General features: G+C 39.5%; 1 protein-coding gene across 1 annotated transcript; it reads right to left on the bottom strand.

Moving 5' to 3' along the window:
* Positions 1–122: 122 nt before the first annotated feature.
* LOC123585685 (cytochrome c oxidase subunit 6C) lies at positions 123–25299 on the bottom strand. Its single transcript, XM_045454099.1, has 4 exons — positions 25170–25299; positions 24019–24145; positions 10375–10503; positions 123–248 (listed from the first exon to the last, which is right to left on the bottom strand). Exons 2-3 carry the CDS (start codon positions 24130–24132, stop codon positions 10390–10392), a joined length of 228 nt encoding a protein of 75 aa, XP_045310055.1. The 5' UTR covers positions 24133–24145; positions 25170–25299; the 3' UTR covers positions 123–248; positions 10375–10389.
* Positions 25300–26196: the final 897 nt, after the last annotated feature.

Below are 26196 nucleotides of genomic sequence, written 5' to 3'. Positions count from 1 at the left end.
GAAACCGTTAAGAAATCTTGAAATCAAGTTATCTTCCTAAGGTTCATAAATACACACAGTTAAAATCTCTTAATTCTGATGCAAGCACACTAAAGTATCAATAAGAATAAATGAGCAAAGACTTACTGTCCACAGTATCTGTTAGTTTATTTATCAAGACAAACTATTCCATAACCCAATATTCATGTTTCAAACTTCTGGAACACAGGTCAGTGACAAACTTCCATGGAACTCAACCCAAAGAAATTCTGTGGAAAAAACACAGTGGCTTAGTTAATGACAAGCATTCTCTGCTAACACCTCACCACCCTTAAGGTCACATAAGGTCTACTCCTGCTACTGGAGCCTACACTTGGCTCACTCACCTTTTGCCCAGGAGAAAACCATTTCAGGCAGCCTGGGCTCCAGGTTCACTCTCTGCCAAGGTCCCTGACCATCCTAACCAGTTTTGGGTTCATGACACCTTACTCTGACTTCTTTCCATTCACCAAATTCTGCCTTTTTCCTCCCTCTCAAGTCCACTCTCCTCCATTCCCTTCTCACATCCACATACTGTTCTGAAAAGCAGCAGCCAGTCTGTTCTAAAGAGTATTTCTATCTTTGTCTCCAAATCTTTTTTCTTACTGGTTTTTAAACACAATCAGCTTCTCATTAAAAAAAAAAAAAAAAAAAAAAAAAAAAGGTAAAACTAACAAGTATTTAAAAATTAGCCTGTTAACATCTGATTATGAAATGCATATGCACTGTGGTAACTGTGAAAATGTCAAAGTTATAAGAAAACCAGCACTTAAGATGCAATACAGAACCATTAATATTTTCTTGATCTTTTTATTTTTACCTTCAGTCTTTTTTCTTCCCTGTGTAATTTTTACTAAACATAAAACACCCTTGGAGCACCTGGATGGCACAGTTAAGCATCCAACTCTTGGTTTCAGCTCAGGTCATGATCTCACAGCTGGTGAGTTTCAGCCCTGCATCAGGCTGTACGCTGACACTGTGGAGCCTGCTTGTGATTCTCTTTCTCCCCATCTCTCTCTGCCCCTCTCCCACTCACACTGTGTCTCAAACTTAAAGAAAAAAAAAAAAAGCATACCCTTTATATAAAATATTTTCTATTATATAGTAATCTCATGTTACTTTGTGAATAGCATTTCTAATGGACATAATATAGTCCATAGTATGAGAAAAATCATAATTCCTTATCAATTTTCCAACCTTTAGAAATAAAGTTCTTATTTTTTCTATCGTAAGTTATATGGTAGATACTTCATACATACAATCCAACTGATTTCAGATAGTTCCTTTAAGATAAATAACTACAGGGGTGCCTGGGTCGCTCAGCTGAGTAAGCGTCAGACTCTTGATTTCAGCTCAGGTCATGATCTCACAGTTTGTGAAATCAAGCCCTGTGAAGGGCTCTACACTGAATTCTCTCTCTCCTCTCTCTCTGCCCTTCCCCCACTCTCTCTCTCTCTCAAAAAATAAACTTAAAAATTAGCTACAGCAACCAACACTAATAAAACAAGAAAAACACACAAAACGGCAGGAAATGTCATGGACTTCTTTTCCTCGCTCTTGCCCCACCCCATCCTTGGTGCAGCACAATGTGCTTAGGAGGAAACTGACAATTCCTGGCTCTTCCCTCAGGACAGATGGTAAAGAATAAAAATCGCTTACAACATTCTGAGTTGTTTGAGAGCTTCCCAAGGGACTTTTCTCTAACTTGCCTATCTCAGAACACCGGAACTGTGTGGCATACTTGAGATATCAGACTGCAAGCTGCTGAAAGTTGTGGTGGGTCCCAGGACACAAGAGCTACAGAGGACCTTCAGGCTCACAGGCACCTATGGGCAAGAGACTATGGGCAGAGGAATAAAACAGAACAGCTAACGCTCTATACAGGAAACAGAATGAGACTCTTAGAGAAATTAACATTTAAAAAGCAACTGAGTATATACAAGAACTGGAACAAAAATGCATGCGTACACGCGCACACACACACACTCAAGAAAGATGTATCTCCAGAAAAAGTGAGACAACCCTGAGCCTTTATGCTGGGTTGTTTAGTGAAGATCTTCCCCTGCATGGAGGTAATCCACAAAGATGGGGAGGGAGTGGCTATTATTCAAATACCCTAATTTCAACAAAAGACATACAAAGAAAGGGAAATATGGTCTATTCAAAAGACCAAATAAATTTTCAAAAACTGACACTAAAGAAATACAAGACTCTAACTAAAAAGACTTTAAAACAACAGTCTTAAATACTGCTCAATGAGCTAAAGGAGAACTTGGACAACTAAATGAAATCAGGAAAATGATATACAAACAAAATATCAACAGAAAAATTGTTTAAAAAAATCAAAATTATGGTCCACAAAAACACAGTAACTGAACTGAAAAAAATCTCTAAGGGGTTTAACAGCAGACTCAGACAAAAGAATCAGCAAACTTGAAGAAAGTTCATTTGAATTCTTGAGTCTGGGAGGAGCACAAAGGAAAGAAAATGAACAACAAAGGTTACGGGACCTGAGGGACATCATCACAAACATCAATATATGCATTATGGAACTCCCAGAAAAGCAAAGAGCAAAAGGCTTATTTATAGAAATAATGGCCAAAAACTTCCCAAATTTGAGGCAAGAAATGAATATACAAACACAAGAAGTTACTTGAAAGTAGGATAAACTCAAAGAAGCCCACATCAAGACACTATAATCACGCTCTCAAATCCAAAGACAATGGATCTTAAAAGCAGCAAGAGAAAATCGATTCATCACCTACATCACCTCTGTAAGATTATCAGTGGATTTTTCAGCAGAAACCTTGCAGGTCAGAAGGTTGTCAGATGATATATTTAAAGTGCTCACAAAAAAGTCAACCAAAAAACAGTATATAGCAAAACTGTCCTTCAAAAATGAGGATGAAATTAAGACATTCCTCGATAAACAAAAAAGCTAAAGTATCAGGAGTTCCTCACTAGACTTGCAATGGGAGTTCTCCAAGTTGAAACAAAAGTATACTAAAGAGTAACTTGAAGCCATGTGAAAATATAAAGTTCTCTGGTAAAGGTAAATATATAGACAAATATAAACCAGCATCACTGTAATTGTTTCAGAACTCTTAAGTTTGTAGGATTTAAAAAACTATAAATCTATATTAACGAGTATGCTATATATAATTCGTGACTAATAAAGGGGGAGGAGAGTTGTTAAAGAGTAAAATTTTTATTTGCGATTGAAAATATCAGTCTGAAGTAGATTGTTGTCATTTTTTTTTTCCAAATATATTTACTGGGGTGCCTGAGTGGCTCATTCGGTTAAGCGTCCGACTTTGACTCGGGTCATGATCTCATGGGTGTGGGTTCAAGCCCCGCATCAGGCTCTGTGCTGACAGCTTAGAGCCTGGATGGAGCCTGCTTCTGTCGCTCTTCCCCCTCCCACTTGCACTCTGTCTCGGTCTCTCGCTCTCAAAAATAAACATTAAAAAAAAAATTTTATTTATTTATTTTGAGAGAAAGGCCAAAAGCATGCATGAGCAAGGGAGTGGCAGAGAGGGAAGAAGAGAGAAAATCCCAAGCAGGCTCCACACTGCCCGCACAGAACCCAACACAAGGCTCAAACCCATGAACTGTGAGATGATGACCTGAGCCAAAATCAATAACCGGAATCTTAGCTGACTGAGCCACTCAGGTGCCCCAGATTATTGTAATTTTAGCATGTCCTAGAAAATACCAAAGGTAACCACAAAGAAAATATCTATAGAATTTACACAAAAGGAAAACGAAAAGGGAATCAAAACATGTCACTACAAAGAAAAAAAAAAACAAAAAAAAAAACTAAATGCACACGCATTGAGAGGAAAGGAAGGACAAAAAAGCTGTTCTACAGAAACAATAAAATGGCAAAAGTCTTTCCCTATCGGTAATCATCCTAAATATAAATGGTTTAAACTTCCCAAATGATACAGAGTGGCAGAATAAATAAAAAACAGGATCCAATCATATGCTGTCTACAGGAGATTCACTTTAAATCTAAGGACACCACACAGTTCTAAAGTGAAAGGATATAAAAAGATATTCCATACAAAATAATAATCAAGAGAACAAGAGTGGCTGTACTATCATCACACAAAACTTTAAGTCAAAAGTTACAAGGGACAAAAACATTATATAAAGAAGGGTCAATTTACCAAGAAGACAGAACAATTACATATGCACCAAACACCAGACCTTTCAAATATATAAAGCAAAACACTAACAGGTTGATGGGAGAAACTGCTCCATAGTAATGTAATATCCCACTTTCAGTACAGTAGTCCCCCCCCTTATCCACTGGGGACACATTCCAAGACCTCCACTGGCTACATTCTAAAACCTGCAGTGGATGCCTGAAAACATGGATAGTACTGAAACCTGTACATACTATGCTTTTCTCTAGATATACATCCCTATGACAGTTTAAATTATAAATTAAGCACAGTAAGAGACTAACAAAATAGGACTTTCCTAATTGTTAACAGTAGACTGTAAAAAAATTTATTTAACTGTGGTCTCTCTCAAAATATCTTACTGTACCATACTCATCCTTCTTGTGATGTAAGATGATAAAACACCTACCGGATGAGGTAAAGGGAGATGAATGACATAGGAACTGTGGCGTAGCATTAAGCTACTACTGACCTTCTGACAATATTTCAGGAGCAGGATCATCTAAAGGACCACAGTTAACCACAGGTAACTGAAATGGCCGAAAGTAAAACCATGGATAAATGGGAACTACTGTAATGGCTAAAGAACTAGACACAAGATTATTAAAACAAGAGGGCTTGAACAACACTACACACCAGGTGGACCTGACAGGTACAGAACAGAACATGCTACCTAACACCACCACAAAACACAATTTTCTCAAGTGCAGACACTGTCCAGGATAGACCATATGTTAAACCACAAAACAAGACTTAATAGATTTAAAAGGCTGAAATTATACAAACTGTCTTTTCTGATCACAATGGACTGAAACTAGAAATGAATCCAAGAAGGAAAATAAAAAAAAACCCACAAAAATGCTGAAATTAAACATGTTCTTTTTTTATTTTTATTTTTTTTAATGTTTATTTATTTTTGAGAGAGACAGAGGGCAAGTGGGTTAGGGGCAAGGAGAGAGGGAGACACAGAATCCAAAGCAGGCTCCAGGCTCTGAGCTGTCAGCACAGAGCCCAACGCGGGACTCGAACTCACGAACTGTGAGATCATGACCTGAGCCGAAGTCAGACGTAAGCTGAAGTCGGACGCTCAACCGACTGAGCCACCCACGCACCCCTAAACATGTTCTTTTTAACAACCAATGGGTCAAAGAGATCACAAGGAAAATCTTGAAAGATTTCAAATCAACGACCTAAGTTTAACACCTTAAAAACCTAGAAAAACTAAAAAAAAAAACCTAGAAAAACTAAACTCAAGGCTAGAAAGGAAATAGTAAAAATTACAATAATATAGATAAATCAACAAAATCAAAAGCCAGTTATTTGCAAAGATCAACAATACTGGCAAACCTTTAGGCTAAGAAAAAAAAAAAAAAAAGGGAGAAGACCCAGATAACTAAAAACAGAAATGAAAGGGAACATTACAACTGATTTCACAGAAATAAAAAGGATTGTAAAACAATGCTATAAACAACTCCATTGACAAATTAGACAACTTACATGAAACAGATTAATTCCTAAAATATAAATCAGGAAGAAACAGATAATATTAAACAGACCTATAACTAGTAAGGACCTTCTAATAAAGAAAAATCCAGAATCAGATGGCTCCACAGGTGAATTCTATCAAACCCTTAAAGAATTTACACCAATCCTCCTCAAGCTCCTCCCAAAAAGAAGATGAGGAGGAGGAGGAGGAGGTTGTTTTAACATCTTAAACATTTCTGGGTGGGGAGAGACTGCCCCCTACTATGTTTTCCTAACCATTTCCTATGTTTCCTCTTGTGAAAACATGATTGATAATTTCATTAAATATAAAACATTCTAGAAGGCCAGCATTACCCCAACACCAAAGCCAGACAAATATATAATACAAGAAAACTACAGAATATCCCTGATGAATATAGATGCAAAACCCTTAACAAAATACTAGCAAACAGAATTCAACAACTCATTAGAAGGATTTTACAACATGAGGAAGTGGAATTTATTCTTGATGATTCAACACACTACAATCAATGTAACATACCACAGAAGTAAACAAAAACCACACATCATCTGAATGGAGAAAACTCAATTGAAAAATCTGATACCTTTTCATGATAAATACACTCAACAAAATACCTAGTAATAAATCTAACCAAGGAGGTGAAAGACCTACACTCTAAAAACTAAGACACTGATGAAAGAAATTGAATGGAAAGATATACCATACTAATGGATTCAAGACTTAATAAACATTGTTAAAATGTCCATACTGCCCAAAGCAGTCTAGAGATTCAATGTAATCTCTATCAAAATGCCAAGAGCATTTTTCACAGAACTAGAGCAAATAATCGTAAAATGTATGTGGAACCACAAAGACCCTGAATAACCAAAGCAATCTTGAGAAAGAACAAAGCTAGAGTTAACAATTCCAAATTTCAAAATATCTTACACAGCAACAGTAATCAAAACAGTATAGTACTGGCACAAAAACTGACACACAGATCAATGGAACAGAGTAGAGCCCAGAAATAAATCCACACTTATATGGTCAATTAATCTACATGACAAAGGAGGCAAGAACATATGGGGGAAAACACAATCCCTTCAATAAATGGTGCTGGGAAACTGGACCACTTTCTTATACCATACACAAAAATAAATTCAAAATGGATTAAAGACCTAACTGTAAGACCTGAAACCATAAAATTCCTAGAAGAAAGCATAGAAAGTAATCTCTTGGATGTCAGCCTTAGCAACATATTTATGGACATGTCTCCTCAGAGAAGGGAAACAAAACCGAAAATAAACTATTTGGACTATACCAAAATACAAAGCTTTTGCACAGCAAAAGAAAGAATCAACAAAATGAAAAGGCAACCTACTGAATGGAAGAAGATATCTGTACACTAAGTATCTGATAAGGGGTTAATATCCAAAGCATATAAAAAACGTGTACAATTCAACACCAAAAAACCCCCAAATAATCCAATTAAAAATAGACAGAAGACCTGAACATTTTTTCCAAAGACATACAAGGCCAACAGATAAGTGAAAAGATGTTCAGTATCACTAATCATTAGGGAAATGCAAAACAAAACCACAATGAGATATCACTTCACACCAGTCAGAATGCTAGTATCAAAAAACCAGGGGATAACATGTGTTAGCAAGGATGTGGAGAAAAGAAAACTCTGGTACACTGTTGGTGGGAATGTAAATTGGTGCAACCACTGTGGAAAATAGTACAGAGATTTTTCAAAAAGTTAAAAATTGAATTACCATATGATCCAGGAATTCAACTACTGGGTGTACACAGACACACACACACACACTTCTTGCTCAGCCATAAAACAGAATGAGATCTTGCCAACTGCAACAATATGAATGAATCTACAGGATATTATGCTAAGGGAAGCAAGTCAGGAAACAAACACACAGAAGCAGATGTAAAGGGGGAGGGTAATAGGGAGATGGGTAAAACAAGTGAAAGGTTTTAAGAGGTACAAACTTCCACTTACAAAACAAGTCATGCAAATGAAAATTAACAGTACAGGGAAACAAATAATAAATCAGGAACAAACACAAACTACCACAACATAATAAAAGCCATATATGGAAAGGCCACAGCTAATATCATACTTACTGGTCAAAGCCTGAAAGCTTTTTCTCTAAGATCAAGAAAAAGATAAGGATGCCTATTCTTACCACTTCTATTCAGTAAAGAACTGGAAGGGCTAGCCAAACCAAGTAAGCAAGAGAAAAGAAAGAAGACATCCAAATTGATAAGGAAAAAGTAAAACTATCTGTTTGCAGATGACCTGGTCTTATATGTAGAAAACCCTAAAGATTCCACAGGGGGGAAAGAAAAAGAAAAAGAAAAAGATACTTCGAATAAACTAACCGAGCAAAGTTGCAGGATACAAAATCGACACACAACAGTCAGTTGTGTTTCTATCTACTAACAATGAATAATCATAAAAACATTAAGAAAACAATTCCAATTACAAAAGCATCCAAAAAAATAAAATACACAGGAATACTTAACCAAAAATGCAAAAGACCTATATACTGAAACTACAAAACACTGCTGAAAAAAATTACAGATACAAATAAATGGAAAGGCATCTCATGTTCATGAAGTGGAATACTTATAATTGCTAAGATGTCCAAAGTGAGCTACATATGTAATGCAATCCCTACCTCAACAGCATTTTTGCAGAAGTAGAAAAATCCACCCTAAGATTCAGAGAGACTACAAAGGGACCCTGAATAACCAAAACAATCTCTAATTTCAAAACTTACTATAAAACTACAGTAATTAAAATAGTGTGGTACTAACGTAAATATAAACCAATGCAACAGAACAGAGCCTAAAATAAACCCTCACACATACAGTCCAAAAATTACCAACAAAGGTACCAAGACCATCCACTTGGGAAAGGACCGTCTTCTCAACAGACACTATTGGGAAACTGGATAGTCACAAAAAATAAAGAAGTTGGACCCTTTTTGAATCTCTTATCTCAAAATTAACTCAAATGAATCAAAGACCTAAAGGTAAAAGCTAAAACTATAAAACCTGTAAGAAAACATTAGAAAAGCTTCAAGACACTGGAACTTATAAGAAAACATGACAGGGGCACCTGCGTGGCTCAGTCGGTTAAGTGTCCGACTTTGGTTCAGATCATGATCTTGCAGTTCATGGATTCAAGCCCTGCACTGGGCTCTGTCCTGACAGCTCAGAGCCTGGAGCCTGCTTTGGATTCTGTGTCTCCCTCTCTCTCTGCCCCACCCCACTTGCACTCTGTCTCTCAAAAAATGAACAAACAGTAAATAAATAAATAAATAAATAAATAAAAATTAAAAAAATAAAAAAAGAAAACATAACAGAAGCTTCATGACATTGGATTTGGCAGATTTCTTGGACAGGACACCAAAAGCACAGGCAACAAAAATAAAAATTACATAAATTAGACCCCATCAAAATTTTAAATGTCTGTGCAAAGAACACAACAACAAAGTGAAAAGCAATCTTTAGAATGGGATGGGGCGCCTGGGTGGCGCAGTCGGTTAAGCGTCCGACTTCAGCCAGGTCACGATCTCGCAGTCTGTGAGTTCGAGCCCCGCGTCAGGCTCTGGGCTGATGGCTCAGAGCCTGGAGCCTGCTTCCGATTCTGTGTCTCCCTCTCTCTCTGCCCCTCCCCCGTTCATGCTCTGTCTCTCTCTGTCCCAAAAATAAATAAACGTTGAAAAAAAAAAAAAAAATTTAGAATGGGAGAAAATACTTTCAAATCATGTATCTGACAAGAGTTTGAAGAACTACAACTCAACAACAAAAAACCCCAATCTGATTAAAATGGGGGAAGAACCTGATTAGCCATTTCTACAAAGAGGACATACAAATGGTCAATAAGCATGAGAAAAGATGCTCAACATCATTAACCATTAGGGAAATAAACATGAAAATCAAAATCCAGTACCACCTCACATCCATTAGGATGGCTACTGGGGGGGGGGGGGAGGGGGGGGAGGGGGGGGAGGACAGAAAACAAGTACTGGCAAGGTATGTAGTGAAACTGAAACCCTCCTGCACTGTCGACTGAGTATAAAATGGTGCAGCTGCCATATTAAACGGTATAGTGGTTCCTTACAATAAAGATAGAACTACTATATGATCCAACAATTCTACTTCTGGGTACCTACTCCAAAGTATCAAAAAGAGGGAATTTAAAGGGATATTTACATACATCACAGCAACATTATTTACAATCATCAGAAGGTGGAAGTAATCCAAATGTCCACCAAAGGTGAATGGAAAAGCAAAATGTGGTATATACATACCATGGGATGTTATTTAGCCTTAAAGAGGAAAGAAATTCCGACACATACCAAAACGGATGAATTTTGAGGACATTATATTAAGTAAAATAAGCCAATCACAAAAAGACAAATACTGTATGTTTCCACTTAAATAAAGTACCTAGAGTAGTCAAATTCAGAGACAGTAAGTAGAGTGGTGGTTGCCAGGGAATGGGGGGAATGGAGAGTAGTTCAATGGGTAATTGTGCAAGATGAAGAGTTCTGGAGATTGGTTGTACAACAATGTGAAGGTACTTAACAATCTGTATTTTACCACAATTTTTAAAAAATTTTAAACAGTAACTTCAAACAGCTATATTACCTTTATATTCCAAAATCACTTTGCACTCTGAAAGATACCAGCCTTCTTCATCTCCTCAAAATCTTTCATGGAATCATAATTTCTGTAGAAATCTGCATACGCCTTCTTTCTTGGTTCGGCCACAGCAAACTAAAAAGTAACATATCCCATTAGGGCTTATTTTTTAAATCATTAGAAACAATATCCAAAGACAACACAAATCATAATGTTTGTGTTCGTTCACCTTTAACTTGAACTCTGTATTTCCTAAGACAAAGGTTGGAAGCACTGACACAGATGGAAAGGAAGAGCCTCATGGAAACTACTCAGCAAAAGGGGCCTTCCTTGCTTGGGGACAGATTCCTCCTTTTGTTGGGTGTGAGTGTGTACACTGGTAAGAGCCAAATGAAGATACCCAGAAAGCTAAAAGGTTTTAGGGAGAAGACAGCTGCCTTCCCTCCAGAAAAACCCAAATATCCCCACAGCTGACACATGCTAAAATATTCTGGTTCAATTTAAATTACATTAATTTCAAAGGAGTCAGATCAATTCAGTACCCACCTGCCTCTAAAAGGCACAAGAAGCTTTCTATCTGGTAAGAACAGTTCCAGGTAATTTACACTTCAACATCATTTAAGCCCTTAGAATAGATATTGAACTGTTTTACAGATGAGGTATTGGAACTCAGAATTTAAGTAACCTGATTAAAGTCTAGGAAGAAGCACTAGTTGGTAGATGGGTCAGCCAGGATTCAAACCCAGGTCTTTCATTTGGCAAAGGTTTTATTTTCCACAAAACACTACCTAGTGGATTTCTATGCATGGGTTATATAATACAAAATCAAATCCCATCCTGCATAAAAAAAAAACAGTAAAAATTCGTCAAGTGCCAAACTACATCCATTAAGGTATTGCAGACATACACAGAATCATGACACTTGGTATGAATATGGTAAGAGCCCTTTACTTGACAAGTTTGACTGCCTCACCTCCTATCTAAATTCCCAACTACTTTCTTCCAGGGAGACCAAGAGGCAGGAGCCCCAATGCAACCCTCTGAACGCCAGCCCATTACCCAGAAGATAACTGAGCATTTCTTGTTAGAACAAGAAAAATATTTTTCCTTTTAAAAACATGGTATGCTAGGGGCGCATGGGTGGCTCAGGTGGTTGAGCGTCCAACTTTGGCTCAGGTCATGATGGCATGGCTGGTGAGTTCAAGTCCCGCATCAGGCTCTGTGCTGACACCTCAGAGCCTGGAGCCTCCTTCAGATTCTGTGTCTCCCTCTCTCTCTACCCCTCCCCTGCTCGCACTCTGTCTTTCTCTCTCAAAAATAAACATTACAAAAAAATTTTTTTAATGTATAAATAAAAAAAAAAACATTGTACACTAAGGCAGACAAAAATAAAGTAAAAGGCTCAGTGAACCCAAAAAATAACAGCAAATGGGTGTTACAGCTCTACCTAAATTGTTTTGTTTTGTTACACTTGAACTAGACTCTTTTTAGGTCAAAAATCTGGTAGTCAAAAAAAAACTATTAATTTAGATCCACTATACCATGAGTTACTTGAAAGCCATAAAATCTATATCTGAGGCCTTACACAAAACAAGCTAATACCTGAAAATTTAGAACAAGCCTAATTTATATAACAGTAATTGCTCTATCTACAGGGGAAAATCCCTTCAGGATAAGTCTTGTCTCAAAATCTAACCCATATTCATGAATTTTGGCTTAGTAGATTAACTTAACCAAAAATGATTTACTGGTGGGCAACTTCATGTAAAAAGCATAAAAGCTGATTAAAATTGTGAGTATAAGTCAAACTAAGAATGAAGGCCAAATCAACAAAGCAATCTACACTAACTGGACAGGGGAAATGAAGGAAGCAAGCATCTACCAAGAGAATCAAGTTTACACCTGCCTTAATTCTTTAATAAGAATTTGGATTCCTCAGTGCTTTGGGAACTTTCCATCCAATCAAACACTAACTGTACACAAACATTGACTAATCTACCAAGCAAACTTTAAAACTTTTCATTCAGAATAGATGGACCATGGGTCTGCCATGGTCCGAGCTCTTAATTTAGTAGAAGAGACACAAACTAAAGCAAGTACTATTTAAAATACAATGTGCCCAGGGGCACCTGGGTGGCTCAGTCGGTTGAGCGTCTGACTTCGGCTCAGGTCATGATCTGGCGGTCTGTGAGTTCAAGCCCCAAGTCAGGCTCTGTGCTGACAGCTCGGAGCCTGGAGATTGCCTCAGATTCTGTGTCTCCCTCTCTCTCTGCCCCTCCCCTGCTCATGCTACGTCTCTCTCTCTCTCCGTCAAAAATAAATAAACATTGAGATTCCAGGAAGATGGCGGCGTAGGAGGACGCTGGGCTCACCGCGCGTCCTGCTGATCAATTAGATTCCACCTACACCTGCCTAAATAACCCAGAAAACCGCCAGAGGATTAGCAGAACGGAGTCGCCGGAGCCAAGCACAGACCAGAGGCCCACGGAAGAGGGTAGGAAGGGCGGCGAGGCGGTGCATGCTCCACGGACTGGCGGGAGGGAGCCGGGGCAGAGGGGCGGCTCGCCGGCCAAGCAGAGCCCCGGAGTCTGGCCTGCAAAAGCGGAGGGGCCTGACGGACTGTGTTCCGACAGCAAGCGCGACTTAGCGTCTGGGAGGTCATAAGTTAACAGCTCTGCTCAGAAAGCGGGAAGGCTGGAGGACAAAGGGAGGGAGAGCTGCTGAGCCCCCGGACGACAGAGCTCAGTTTGGTGGGGAACAAAGGCGCTCGCCAGCGCCATCTCCCCCGCCCATCCCCCAGCCAAAATCCCAAAGAGAACCAGTTCCTGCCAGGGAACTTCCTCGCTCTGCGCAAACACCCAACTCTGTGCTTCTGCGGAGCCAAACCTCCGGCAGCGGATCTGACTCCCTCCCGCTGCCACAGGGCCCCTCCTGAAGTGGATCACCTAAGGAGAAGCGAGCTAAGCCTGCCCCTCCAGCCCCTGTGCACCTTGCCTACCCACCCCAGCTAATACGCCAGATCCCCAGCATCACAAGCCTGGCAGTGTGCAAGTAGCCCAGACGGGCCACGCCACCCCACAGTGAATCCCGCCCCTAGGAGAGGGGAAGAGAAGGCACACACCAGTTTGACTGTGGCCCCAGCGGTGGGCTGCGGGCAGACATCAGGTCTGACTGCGACTCCGCCCACCAACTCCAGTTATACACCACAGCACAGGGGAAGTGCCCTGCAGGTCCTCACCACGCCAGGGACTATCCAAAGTGACCAAGCGGAAGAATTCCCCTCAGAAGAATCTCCAGGAAATAACAACAGCTAATGAGCTGATCAAAAAGGATTTAAATAATATAACAGAAAGTGAATTTAGAATAATAGTCATAAAATTAATCGCCGGGCTTGAAAACAGTATACAGGACAGCAGAGAATCCCTTGCTACAGAGATCAAGGGACTAAGGAACAGTCATGAGGAGCTGAAAAACGCTTTAAATGAAATGCAAAACAAAATGGAGACCACCACAGCTCGGATTGAAGAGGCAGAGGAGAGAATAGGTGAACTAGAAGATAAAGTTATGGAAAAAGAGGAAGCTGAGAGAAGGAGAGATAAAAAAATCCAGGAGTATGAGGGGAAAATTAGAGAACTAAGTGATACACTAAAAAGAAATAATATAATTGGTATCCCAGAGGAGGAAGAGAGAGGGAAAGGTGCTGAAGGGGTACTTGAAGAAATAATAGCTGAGAACTTCCCTGAACTGGGGAAGGAAAAAGGCATTGAAATCCAAGAGGCACAGAGAACTCCCTTCAGACGGAACCTGAATCGATCTTCTGCACGACATATCATAGTGAAACTGGCAAAATACAAGGATAAAGAGAAAATTCTGAAAGCAGCAAGGGGTAAACGTGCCCTCACATATAAAGGGAGACCTATAAGACTCGTGACTGATCTCTCTTTTGAAACTTGGCAGGCCAGAAAGAATTGGCACGAGATTTTCAGTGTGCTAGACAGAAAAAATATGCAGCCGAGAATCCTTTATCCAGCAAGTCTGTCATTTAGAATAGAAGGAGAGATAAAGGTCTTCCCAAACAAACAAAAACTGAAGGAATTTGTCACCACTAAACCAGCCCTACAAGAGATCCTAAGGGGGACCCTGTGAGACAAAATACCAGAGACATCACTACAAGCATAAAACATACAGACATCACAATGACTCTAAACCCATATCTTTCTATAATAACACTGAATGTAAATGGATTAAATGCGCCAACCAAAAGACATAGGGTATCAGAATGGATAAAAAAACAAGACCCATCTATTTGCTGTCTACAAGAGACTCATTTTAGACCTGAGGACACCTTTAGATTGAGAGTGAGGGGATGGAGAACTATTTATCATGCTACTGGAAGCCAAAAGAAAGCTGGAGTAGCCATACTTATATCAGACAAACTAGACTTTAAATTAAAGGCTGTAACAAGAGATGAAGAAGGACATTATATAATAGTTACAGGGTCTATCCATCAGGAAGAGCTAACAATTATAAATGTCTATGCGCCGAATACCGGAACCCCCAAATATATAAAACAACTACTCATAAACATAAGCAACCTTATTGATAAGAATGTGGTAATTGCAGGGGACTTTAACACCCCACTTACAGAAATGGATAGATCATCTAGACACACGGTCAATAAAGAAACAAGGGCCCTGAATGAGACATTGGATCAGATGGACTTGACAGATATATTTAGAACTCTGCATCCCAAAGCAACAGAATATACTTTCTTCTCGAGTGCACATGGAACATTCTCCAAGATAGATCATATACTGGGTCACAAAACAGCCCTCCATAAGTTTACCAGAATTGAAATTATACCATGCATACTTTCAGACCACAATGCTATGAAGCTTGAAATCAACCACAGAAAAAAGTCTGGAAAACCTCCAAAACCATGGAGGTTAAAGAACACCCTACTAACGAATGAGTGGGTCAACCAGGCAATTAGAGAAGAAATAAAAAAATATATGGAAACAAACGAAAATGAAAATACAACAATCCAAACGCTTTGGGACGCAGCGAAGGCAGTCCTGAGAGGAAAATACATTGCAATCCAGGCCTATCTCAAGAAACAAGAAAAATCCCAAATACAAAATCTAACAGCACACCTAAAGGAAATGGAAGCAGAACAGCAAAGGCAGCCTAAACCCAGCAGAAGAAGAGAAATAATAAAGATCAGAGCAGAAATAAACAATATAGAGTCTAAAAAAACTGTAGAGCAGATCAACGAAACCAAGAGTTGGTTTTTTGAAAAAATAAACAAAATTGACAAACCTCTAGCCAGGCTTCTCAAAAAGAAAAGGGAGATGACCCAAATAGATAAAATCATGAATGAAAATGGAATTATTACAACCAATCCCTCAGAGATACAAACAATTATCAGGGAATACTATGAAAAATTATATGCCAACAAATTGGACAACCTGGAAGAAATGGACAAATTCCTGAACACCCACACTCTTCCAAAACTCAACCAGGAGGAAATAGAAAGCTTGAACAGACCCATAACCAGCGAAGAAATTGAATCGGTTATTAAAAATCTCCCAACAAATAAGAGTCCAGGACCAGATGGCTTCCCAGGGGAGTTCTACCAGACGTTTAAAGCAGAGATAATACCTATCCTTCTCAAGCTATTCCAAGAAATAGAAAGGGAAGGAAAACTTCCAGACTCATTCTATGAAGCCAGTATTACTTTGATTCCTAAACCAGATAGAGACCCAGTAAAAAAAGAGAACTACCGGCCAATATCCCTGATGAATACGGATGCAAAAATTCTCAATAAGATACTAGCAAATCGAATTCAACGGCATATAAAAAGAATTATTCACCACGATCAAGTGGGATTCATTCCTGGGATGCAGGGCTGGTTCAACATTCGCAAATCAATCAACGTGATACATCACATTAACAAAAAAAAAGAGAAGAACCATATGATCCTGTCAATCGATGCAGAAAAGGCCTTTGACAAAATCCAGCACCCTTTCTTAATAAAAACCCTTGAGAAAGTCGGGATAGAAGGAACATACTTAAAGATCATAAAAGCCATTTATGAAAAGCCCACAGCTAACATCATCCTCAACGGGGAAAAACTGAGAGCTTTTTCCCTGAGATCAGGAACACGACAGGGATGCCCACTCTCACCGCGGTTGTTTAACATAGTGCTGGAAGTTCTAGCATCAGCAATCAGACAACAAAAGGAAATCAAAGGCATCAAAATTGGCAAAGATGAAGTCAAGCTTTCGCTCTTTGCAGATGACATGATATTATACATGGAAAATCCGATAGACTCCACCAAAAGTCTGCTAGAATTGATACATGAATTCAGCAAAGTTGCAGGATACAAAATCAATGTACAGAAATCAGTTGCATTCTTATACACTAACAATGAAGCAACAGAAAGACAAATAAAGAAACTGCTCCCATTCACAATTGCACCAAGAAGCATAAAATACCTAGGAATAAATCTAACCAAAGATGTAAAGGATCTGTATGCTGAAAACTATAGAAAGCTTACGAAGGAAATTGAAGAAGATTTAAAGAATTGGAAAGACATTCCCTGCTCATGGATTGGAAAAATAAATATTGTCAAAATGTCAATACTACCCAAAGCTATCTACACATTCAATGCAATCCCAATCAAAATTGCACCAGCATTCTTCTCGAAAGTAGAACAAGCAATCCTAAAATTCATATGGAACCACAAAAGGCCCCGAATAGCCAAAGGAATTTTGAAGAAGAAGACCAAAGCAGGAGGCATCACAATCCCAGACTTTAGCCTCTACTACAAAGCTGTCATCATCAAGACAGCATGGTATTGGCACAAAAACAGACACATAGACCAATGGAATAGAACAGAAACCCCAGAACTAGACCCACAAACGTATGGTCAACTCATCTTTGACAAAGGAGGAAAGAACATCCAATGGAAAAAAGACAGTCTCTTTAACAAATGGTGCTGGGAGAACTGGACAGCAACATGCAGAAGGTTGAAACTAGACCACTTTCTCACACCATTCACAAAAATAAACTCAAAATGGATAAAGGACCTGAATGTGAGACAGGAAACCATCAAAACCTTAGAGGAGAAAGCAGGAAAAGACCTCTCTGACCTCAGCCGTAGCAATCTCTTACTCGACACATCCCCAAAGGCAAGGGAATTAAAAGCAAAAGTGAATTACTGGGACCTTATGAAGATAAAAAGCTTCTGCACAGCAAAGGAAACAACCAACAAAACTAAAAGGCAACCAACGGAATGGGAAAAGATATTTGCAAATGACATATCGGACAAAGGGCTAGTATCCAGAATCTATAAAGAGCTCACCAAACTCCACACCCGAAAAACAAATAACCCAGTGAAGAAATGGGCAGAAAACATGAATAGACACTTCTCTAAAGAAGACATCCGGATGGCCAACAGGCACATGAAAAGATGTTCAGTGTCGCTCCTTATCAGGGAAATACAAATCAAAACCACACTCAGGTATCACCTCACGCCAGTCAGAGTGGCCAAAATGAACAAATCAGGAGACTATAGATGCTGGCGAGGATGTGGAGAAACGGGAACCCTCTTGCACTGTTGGTGGGAATGCAAATTGGTGCAGCCGCTCTGGAAAACAGTGTGGAGGTTCCTCAGAAAATTAAAAATAGACCTACCCTATGACCCAGCAATAGCACTGCTGGGAATTTATCCAAGGGATACAGGAGTACTGATGCATAGGGGCACTTGTACCCCAATGTTCATAGCAGCACTCTCAACAATAGCCAAATTATGGAAAGAGCCTAAATGTCCATCAACTGATGAATGGATAAAGAAATTGTGGTTTATATACACAATGGAATACTACGTGGCAATGAGAAAAAATGAAATATGGCCTTTTGTAGCAACGTGGATGGAACTGGAGAGTGTGATGCTAAGTGAAATAAGCCATACAGAGAAAGACAGATACCATATGGTTTCACTCTTATGTGGATCCTGAGAAACGTAACAGGAACCCATGGGGGAGGGGGAGGAAAAAAGGAAAAAAAAAAAAAAAAAAAAAGAGGTTAGAGTGGGAGAGAGCCAAAGCATAAGAGACTGTTAAAAACTGAGAACAAACTGAGGGTTGATGGGGGGTGGGAGGGAGGAGAGGGTGGGTGATGGGTATTGAGGAGGGCACCTTTTGGGATGAGCACTGGGTGTTTTATGGAAACCAATTTGGACAATAAATTTCATATATTATAAAAAAATAAAAAATAAAAAAAATAAAAATGAATGATTTAAATAGTGAAAAAAAAAAAAAAAAAGAGAGAGACAGAGACAGAGGGAGGGACAGAGAGAGAGAGGGAGACAAGGATCTGAAGTAGGCTGAAGGCTCTGAGCTGTCTGCACAAAGACCGACATAGGGCTCAAACTCACTAACGGTGAGAACATGACCTGAGCCAAAGTCGGATGCTCAACCGACTGAGCCACTCAGGTGCCCCTCATTGATTTTCGTCTACTGATTTTTTTAAGTCTCTACATAATTTATTTCTGCTCTGATCTTTATTATTTCTACTCATTTTTAGAAGACATATTTATTTATTTTATTGTAGCATCATTCACAACAGCCAAGACATGGAAGCAACCTAAGTATCCATCAATACATGAATGGATAAGAGAAATGTGGTATATACACACACACACATATATATATATATATATATATATATATGAGCCATATATATATATATGAGCCATATATATATATAATTCAAAAACAGAATCTAAAAAAATGAATAAACAAAAAGCAGAATCAGAATTATAAACACAGGAAACAAACTGATGGTTGCCAGAGGGAAAAGGGGCAGAAAAAAAAAAAATAAAAAAATAAATAAATAAATAAATAAATAAACATTAAAAAAAATTTTTTTTAAAAATTAAAAAAAAAAATACAATGTGCCCAATACTGTAAAAAACAGTCTGGTACCAAGTGACTGAGAACCTAGCAAAGCACAACCAATGCATCTGGAGGAATAGGCTGCAATTCCATAAAGGAACATTTGAGAATCTTGAGGATAAACTGGAATTTGCCACGCGGTGAGATGAAAACATTACTGTTGTATACAAACTCATGGGAGAAAGCAGAATTGGGTAACAGCAACTACTTACAAAGGGCTGGAGAACAGGGTGTAGTAGGACTGCTGGAAAGAGGATGAAAAGGCAGAAAGGACTAATCAGAAAGTATCTTAAAATCAAAACTAAGTTTCAGCAAATCATCCTTGATCCATTAGTAAGCAATGAAACCAATTTAGAAGATTGCAGCCAGTAGTTAATATATTTACTACAGAGCAAAAATTTGAAAGCCACTGCACACTGGGCATTCAGGAACCCAATGACACAACAGATCTATTCTGGGTTTTTTTTTCTTTAAGTTTATTTACTTATTTCGAGAGACAGCAAGCAATGCAAGCAGTTGAGGGTGAGAGAGAGAGGGAGAGAACTCCAAGCACTAAAGTGTGGAGCCCAACATGGGGCTCAAACTGTGAGATCATGACCTGAGCCGAAACCAAGTGTCAGACACTTAATCAACTGAGCCACCCATGCACCCCAAACAGATCTATTCTAGAAGCCAAGGTTCAAAGCGGCAAGAATCCACACAAGTTACAAAGGCCTCAAGTCTGATAGTAACAATTAGGACACTGAGAGTGAAGAAATGAGTCCCCCAAATTTCTCTCCTTACCCCCACTTTATTTATTCATCCATCCATCCTTTTCCCACATTTATTTCATGCCCACTATATGCCAGGTAGAAAAGATCTCATGGAGCAAAGAGTTTATTTACTTTTTTGTGCTTGTCTCTTCAAAGGGGCCCAAAGCAAAGACCTCTTAGTGCTTTTCCTCAAGCTGTTCTCCCTCCCCTTAGCACTTCAAATTCACCCTTTCAAGGCACAAATTCTACCTTCTCTTTCAAAGAGCCATGATCCACAGTGTAACCCACAATATCCTCCTCTCCCACTGAAACAAAGACATCAATCAACTATCAGAGTACAGATCCCTAGTACATGGAGGACAGGGCCCTTTCTCTCCCACCTTTATTCTTCCAAACTGTATATAAGCTGCTCCAGAACAGCTCTGGGAAATGAAATGTTCTTTCATTGTTACTGTCTTGCAAGAATACCTAATTTTTTCACCTCCCCCAACTTGACTCTAACTTCTTTAAAGACGCATATTTAGAGGTATATACACTTAGTATACTCCGAAGCACCTGGAACTCTATACAATCTACCACTGTACTGAATTTTAGATACTACATCTTATTCAACAGATACTTTTAAGCATCTATTTGTGGGTCAGCCAACTGACAATGGGGTGCCACTGTAAACAAAAAAAGCACCCTGCTCTAATGAGGCTCACAATATACTAAAAAATACTAGAACTAAACACTAAAATTAGTAACTACAAAGCGTTGCAAAGCTTTAATTCTCTCATGAGCCACTATGACACATGGTCATAAACACATGTAATACCATAAACATTTTTATAGAAAAAAGTTGTAAATGTAATGTGGAGACTTAGAGAAATATAAAGCATATAGAGTATGTTGGGAAAAAGGTGGCATAGGAAACACCAGGAATCTCTCCCAACCTATACAACTGCACTAGCACAATGTGTCTAGTGTAACTTTCCTGAAACTTTGGATCTCTTGAAGGCATACAACAGGCAGGTGGCCACTGTTGTTGCCCACCCCCCTCCGCCCCCGCAAGACTCTTTTTCACCTGAGCAATTTCCAGGGAACCTAAAAGGATAGAGCACCTTTCCCCCCGCCCCTTCATTTTTCTCTTTTTCAGAGCCAGACATTAAAGACTAGGACATTGAAAGCCTTCTACATATACAATTCTCAGAGAAATTGCAGAATGGATTAAAAATGACCCAACCAGGGGTGCATGGGTGGCTCAGTCAGTTAAGCATCCACCTTCAGCTCAGGCCATGATCTCACAAACCGTGGGTTCAAACCCCACGTTGGGCTCTGTGCTGACAAGTCAGAGCCTAAAGCCTGCTTCATATTCTGTGTCTCCCTCTCTCTCTGCCCCTCCCCTGCTCCCGCTGTCTCTCAAAAATGAATAAACGTAAAAAAAAATGACCCAACTATATATGCTATCTACAACAGACTCATTTCAGATCCAAAGACACAAATAGATTGAAAGGGAAAGGGTGAAAAAAGATGTCCTATGTCAACAGTAACCAAAGAGAGTGGCTATACTAATATCAGACAAGGTAGACTTCAAATCAAAAAAATTACAAGAGACAAAGGACTTTATATATTCATAAAAGTTTCAATAAGGCAAGAACTTATAACAATTAGAAACATTTACTCACCCAGTAACACCAGCAAAACATATAAAGCAAAAACTGACAGAAATGAAGAGAAAAATATTTCTCCAATAACAGTTAAGACTTTAATAGCCCAATCTCAATAATAGATAAAACCAGACCTAAGTAAGGAAACAGAGGACTTAACTCATGAAACCAACCCGATCTAACACCTATACAAAGAATACTCCACCCAACAACAGACAACACATTCTTCTCAATTTCACATGGGATATTTTCCAGGATAGACTAAACAGGCCACAAATTAAGTGTCAACAGATTTAAAAAGACAGATATACAAAGTATGTTCTCTGATCACAATGGGATGAAATTAAAACCAGTAACAGAAGGAAAACTGGAAAATTCACAAAACTATAAAGTTTAAGCAACAAACATTTAAACAACCAATGGATCAAAGAAGAAATCAGGAATGAAATTAGAAAATATTTAGAGACAAATGAAAATGAAAGCACAACACACCAAAACTTATGGGATACAGTGAAAGCAGAGCTAAGGGGGGAAAATTTTTAGCTATAAACACACATATTAAAAAACAAGAGAGACCTCAAATCAACAACCTAACATTATAACTTACGGAACTAGGAAAAAGAACAAAATAAACCAAAAGCTAGAAGGAAGGAAATAATAAAGATTAGAGCAGAGATCAACAAAACAGAGACTAGGAAAACAAAAAAGAAAAATCAACGAGGCCAAAAAACTGGTTCTTCAAAACCATAAATAAAATTGACAATCCTTTAGCAAGATGGGCAAAGAAAAAAAGAGGGAAGATTCAAATTACTAACATCAGAAATGAATACTACAGATTCTACAGAAATAAAAAGGATAATAAGAGAATAGTATGAACGACTGTATACCAACAGACTGGATAACCTATATGAAATGGATAAATTCCTATAAACACAAAACCTACCAAGACTAAATTACAAAGAAAGAAAAAATCTGAATAGAACTATAACTATTAAGGATATTGAATCAGTAATCAAAAATCTCCCAACAAAGAAAAGCCTGGACCTGATGACTTCACTGGTCAATTCTACAAAAAAAAAAAAAACCTAAAGAATACCAGTCCTTCTGAAATCTTTCCAAGCAACTGAAGTAGAGGAACACTAACTCACTTTATGAGACCAGCATTATACTGATACCAAAGCCAGACAAAACACAGAAAACTACAGGCCAATATCCTCCACGAACACTGATGCAAAAATCCTTGACACAATACTAGCAAATTGAATTCAGCAGCATATTAAAAAGACTGTACGCCATTACCAAGTGAGGTGTATTCCTGGAATGCATGGATGGTTCAACATACAAAATCAATGTAATACACATTAAAAGAATAAAAGAGAAAAAAACCACAATGCAGTCAAATTAAGTCAAAAAAGCAGTCAAATGGGTATAGTTTCAGTTTTACAAGATGAAACAGTTATGGAGGTGAATGGTAGCAATGGTCATACAACATTATAAATGTATTTAATACCACTGAATTGTACACATAAAAATAGCTACATTTTGTGTATTCTACCACAATACAAAAAAATTATTTAGAAAAACCCAAAGGGCATGTTAAAATTCACAGGAGACGGAGCGTTAAAATGCAGTTCTATGGCAACAAATCCATTAAGGTTACCAAACAGAACTACTGCCTTCCTGACATGCCTCTGCTTTAATAAAATTATATCCTTGTGTTATGGACTGAACTGTGTCTTCCAAAACCCGTGCGTTGGAATCTTAAACCTCTAATACCTCAGAATGTAACCAGATTTAGAGATGGGTCTTTAAAGAGGTAAATTAAAATGAGGTTTGTGAGTCCCAATCCAATATGACTAGCATCCTTGCAAGAGGAAATTCAAACAAAAACACAGTAGCACAGAGAACCATGTGAAGACAAAGGGAGAAACCCACCTACAAGCCAAGGAGAGAGGCTTCAAAAGAAATCCACCTTTCAGTCACACTGATCTTGGATCTCCAACCCCCAGAACACTAAATAAATTTGTTTAAACCACCCAATTTGTTGTACTTTGTCTGGCAGCCCTTAAAAACTAATACCGCTTCCTTTAAGGTTGAAGAACAAGCTATCTAGAGAATATGAGGTATTTTCCTGCCGCACTGAGGTAAGGGGAGGAAAGGGGAAGGGAGCACATTAAAGAGGGAGTTTCTTTAAAAGCCTCAGAACTACTTATGAAAATAAAATACATTTTCAAATTTAAAACACATTTTCTGGACCATAGGCACAAAGTAGAAATCAAACATACAAACCTTATAGAAAGCTGCAACCCCCAGAGATACAGCGAACGCTCCGACAATATGAAATCGCAGGCGCTTGGCCAGAAGGCCTCGCATCTGAGGTTTTGCCAAAGCACCGGAAGTCATGGTAGTTATTCTCCTTCAAAGATAAAATAATAATAAAAACAACTCTAAGAACATAAAAAGATATCTAAGGGATCCTTACAATAACGCACTTTAATACCAAGAGGGGCACAGGCATGATCCCTCCCACAAAGCCTAAAGTGTTTAAAAGCTTAGTCTGCTTCATGGTCGCACGCTGAACGACGACCCTAAACAAACCAGATCATTGCGGCCCAACAACAGAAAGCAGGAAGTATAAACTACAAACAAAATTATCTCGACCCCAGGAAAGATAAGCAGTGGCTCTAGACTGACAAGCGCAAACGCATTTAGAGCGTTTACTCTCGTGCGACCTATCAGCTCATAATTCCCACTTCTTTGACGAGAAAACTGGGGCACACGAAGGAGACTTTTCCAAGGTCACGCGGTGAAAGATTTAAACTCGGGCAGGAGCCCAGCCGTGACCTCCAGGGCCCACCCAGTGACCGCGGCGCGGCCCCACAGACCTTCCGCCAAGGCGGCCGGGGTGCTGGGAGGCTGCCGGACGCCCACCTTCCACCCCCCTCCCCGTTCCACCAGGCACGGCAACCCTTTTCCAGCTTCCCGAGAGTGGAATCACCAACGTTACCACGCAGCGAGCACCGACCTCGCGCCGACGCAGCTGGCTGTTTCCCCTACGTAGCCCCTTAGCCTCAAGACCGCCTGAGGAAGAAACCGCCCCTCCCTTTGCACAGGTGAAAACGCTGGGGCCAAATGAAATGACCTAACCAAGGTCACACTAACTGGAGGAAAAACCACAGCAGAGACCAGGTCCGGGCCGGCCGCCTTCGAAGCCCAGCTGCCTCCTCCAGACCCCTGCAGCCCAGTCGGCCCCCGGGGGCGCAGGCGGTCAGCCCGCGCGACCCTCCAGAGGCCGCGGCGGGGGCGTGCAGGGGTCGAGCCAGCGAGAAGTTAGAAGCTCCTGACCGCAGAGATGCAAGCGCAACTCAACTCCAGGGCAGAGCGAGAGCAGGCAACGGGATGCGGCAGTTAATGAGAGCTCAGACGACAACAACACTCACCTCAACACCAACCTTAAACCCAACGTCCTTCCTAACTGATACAGAAATGGACGGCGGTCCAGCTGAGCGCAGGCGCAGAAGCAGAGGAGAGGACCCAGCGACGGTAGCCGGAAGAGTTCAAAAGACCTCCAGCGCTCCTCCAGCCGCTTACGGCTGAAGTTCAAGGGTGTGGTTCGTTTCTTCCCTGTGGGACGTTAGACTAAAGACCTGACCTTCTGAGTTGGTTTTCTTAGTAAATTGGAGATTTTATTCTTACTCATATACATAGTTGGTATGAATTTATTAGAGAATACAAAGATAGTTAATATGTGAATATTTTAATATGTACCTTACAAATACAGAACAAATCATTCTGGGCCCATGGAGTGCGCGAACCGTGTGCACAAACTGCCATTTACATTACAACTACCCTCAGGTGAATAATCGTTTGGTTTGGTAAAGGGTGAATAAGATAGCCAAGTTCTAGGACCTCAGAGCCCTGCTGATGAGACAGACATAAACAGATTTACATTAATCCCAAGTGGAGGGCACTTCCACAGAGACATGACCCAATGAAACAATTACCCTCCTGACAGAGCTGATACAAGGAATATTTGTGTGGGGTTTTTAGTAAAAGACATGTATCTTTTTAATGTTTATTTTTCAGAGAGAGAGAGACCCAATGGGGGAGGAGCAAAGAGACAGGGGGCAGAGGATCCGAAGTGGGCTCTGTGCTGAGAGTAGAGAGCCTGATGGAGGGTTTGAATTCAGGAACTGGGAGATCATGTCCTGAGCTGAAGTCGGCTACATAATTGATTGAGCCACCCAGGCACCCAAAGAGACAAATATCTTAAAGGAAGACAACTGGAAGTTTATGGAAAGTGATGTGTAGGGGTAATGTGCTTGTGCCTTAGGGGTGTCAAGCTTGGTTTTTATTAAAATAACCTTGATTTACAGTGTTCTTTAAGTCAACTCAGCAAGCACTGTGGAAGATACACTAGGATACAAAATATACATGATATAGATTAAACATATATTGATTGAGCAT

The sequence above is a fragment of the Leopardus geoffroyi genome, chromosome C3 (genome assembly GCF_018350155.1).
Source record: "Leopardus geoffroyi isolate Oge1 chromosome C3, O.geoffroyi_Oge1_pat1.0, whole genome shotgun sequence".
Classification (NCBI taxonomy): Eukaryota; Metazoa; Chordata; class Mammalia; order Carnivora; family Felidae; genus Leopardus; species Leopardus geoffroyi.
Note: the sequence above shows the minus strand (reverse complement) of the source record. Positions and strands in the feature narration are given on the sequence as shown.

Excerpts from the sequence above, each read along its gene's own strand:
- LOC123585685 (XM_045454099.1), bottom strand. The coding sequence starts at position 24,132 with ATGACTTCCGGTGCTTTGGCAAAACCTCAGATGCGAGGCCTTCTGGCC. Across the intron at positions 10,504-24,018 it reads GGGTTGCAGCTTTCTATAAG|TTTGCTGTGGCCGAACCAAG; the intron begins GTTTGTATGTTT and ends GTTACTTTTTAG.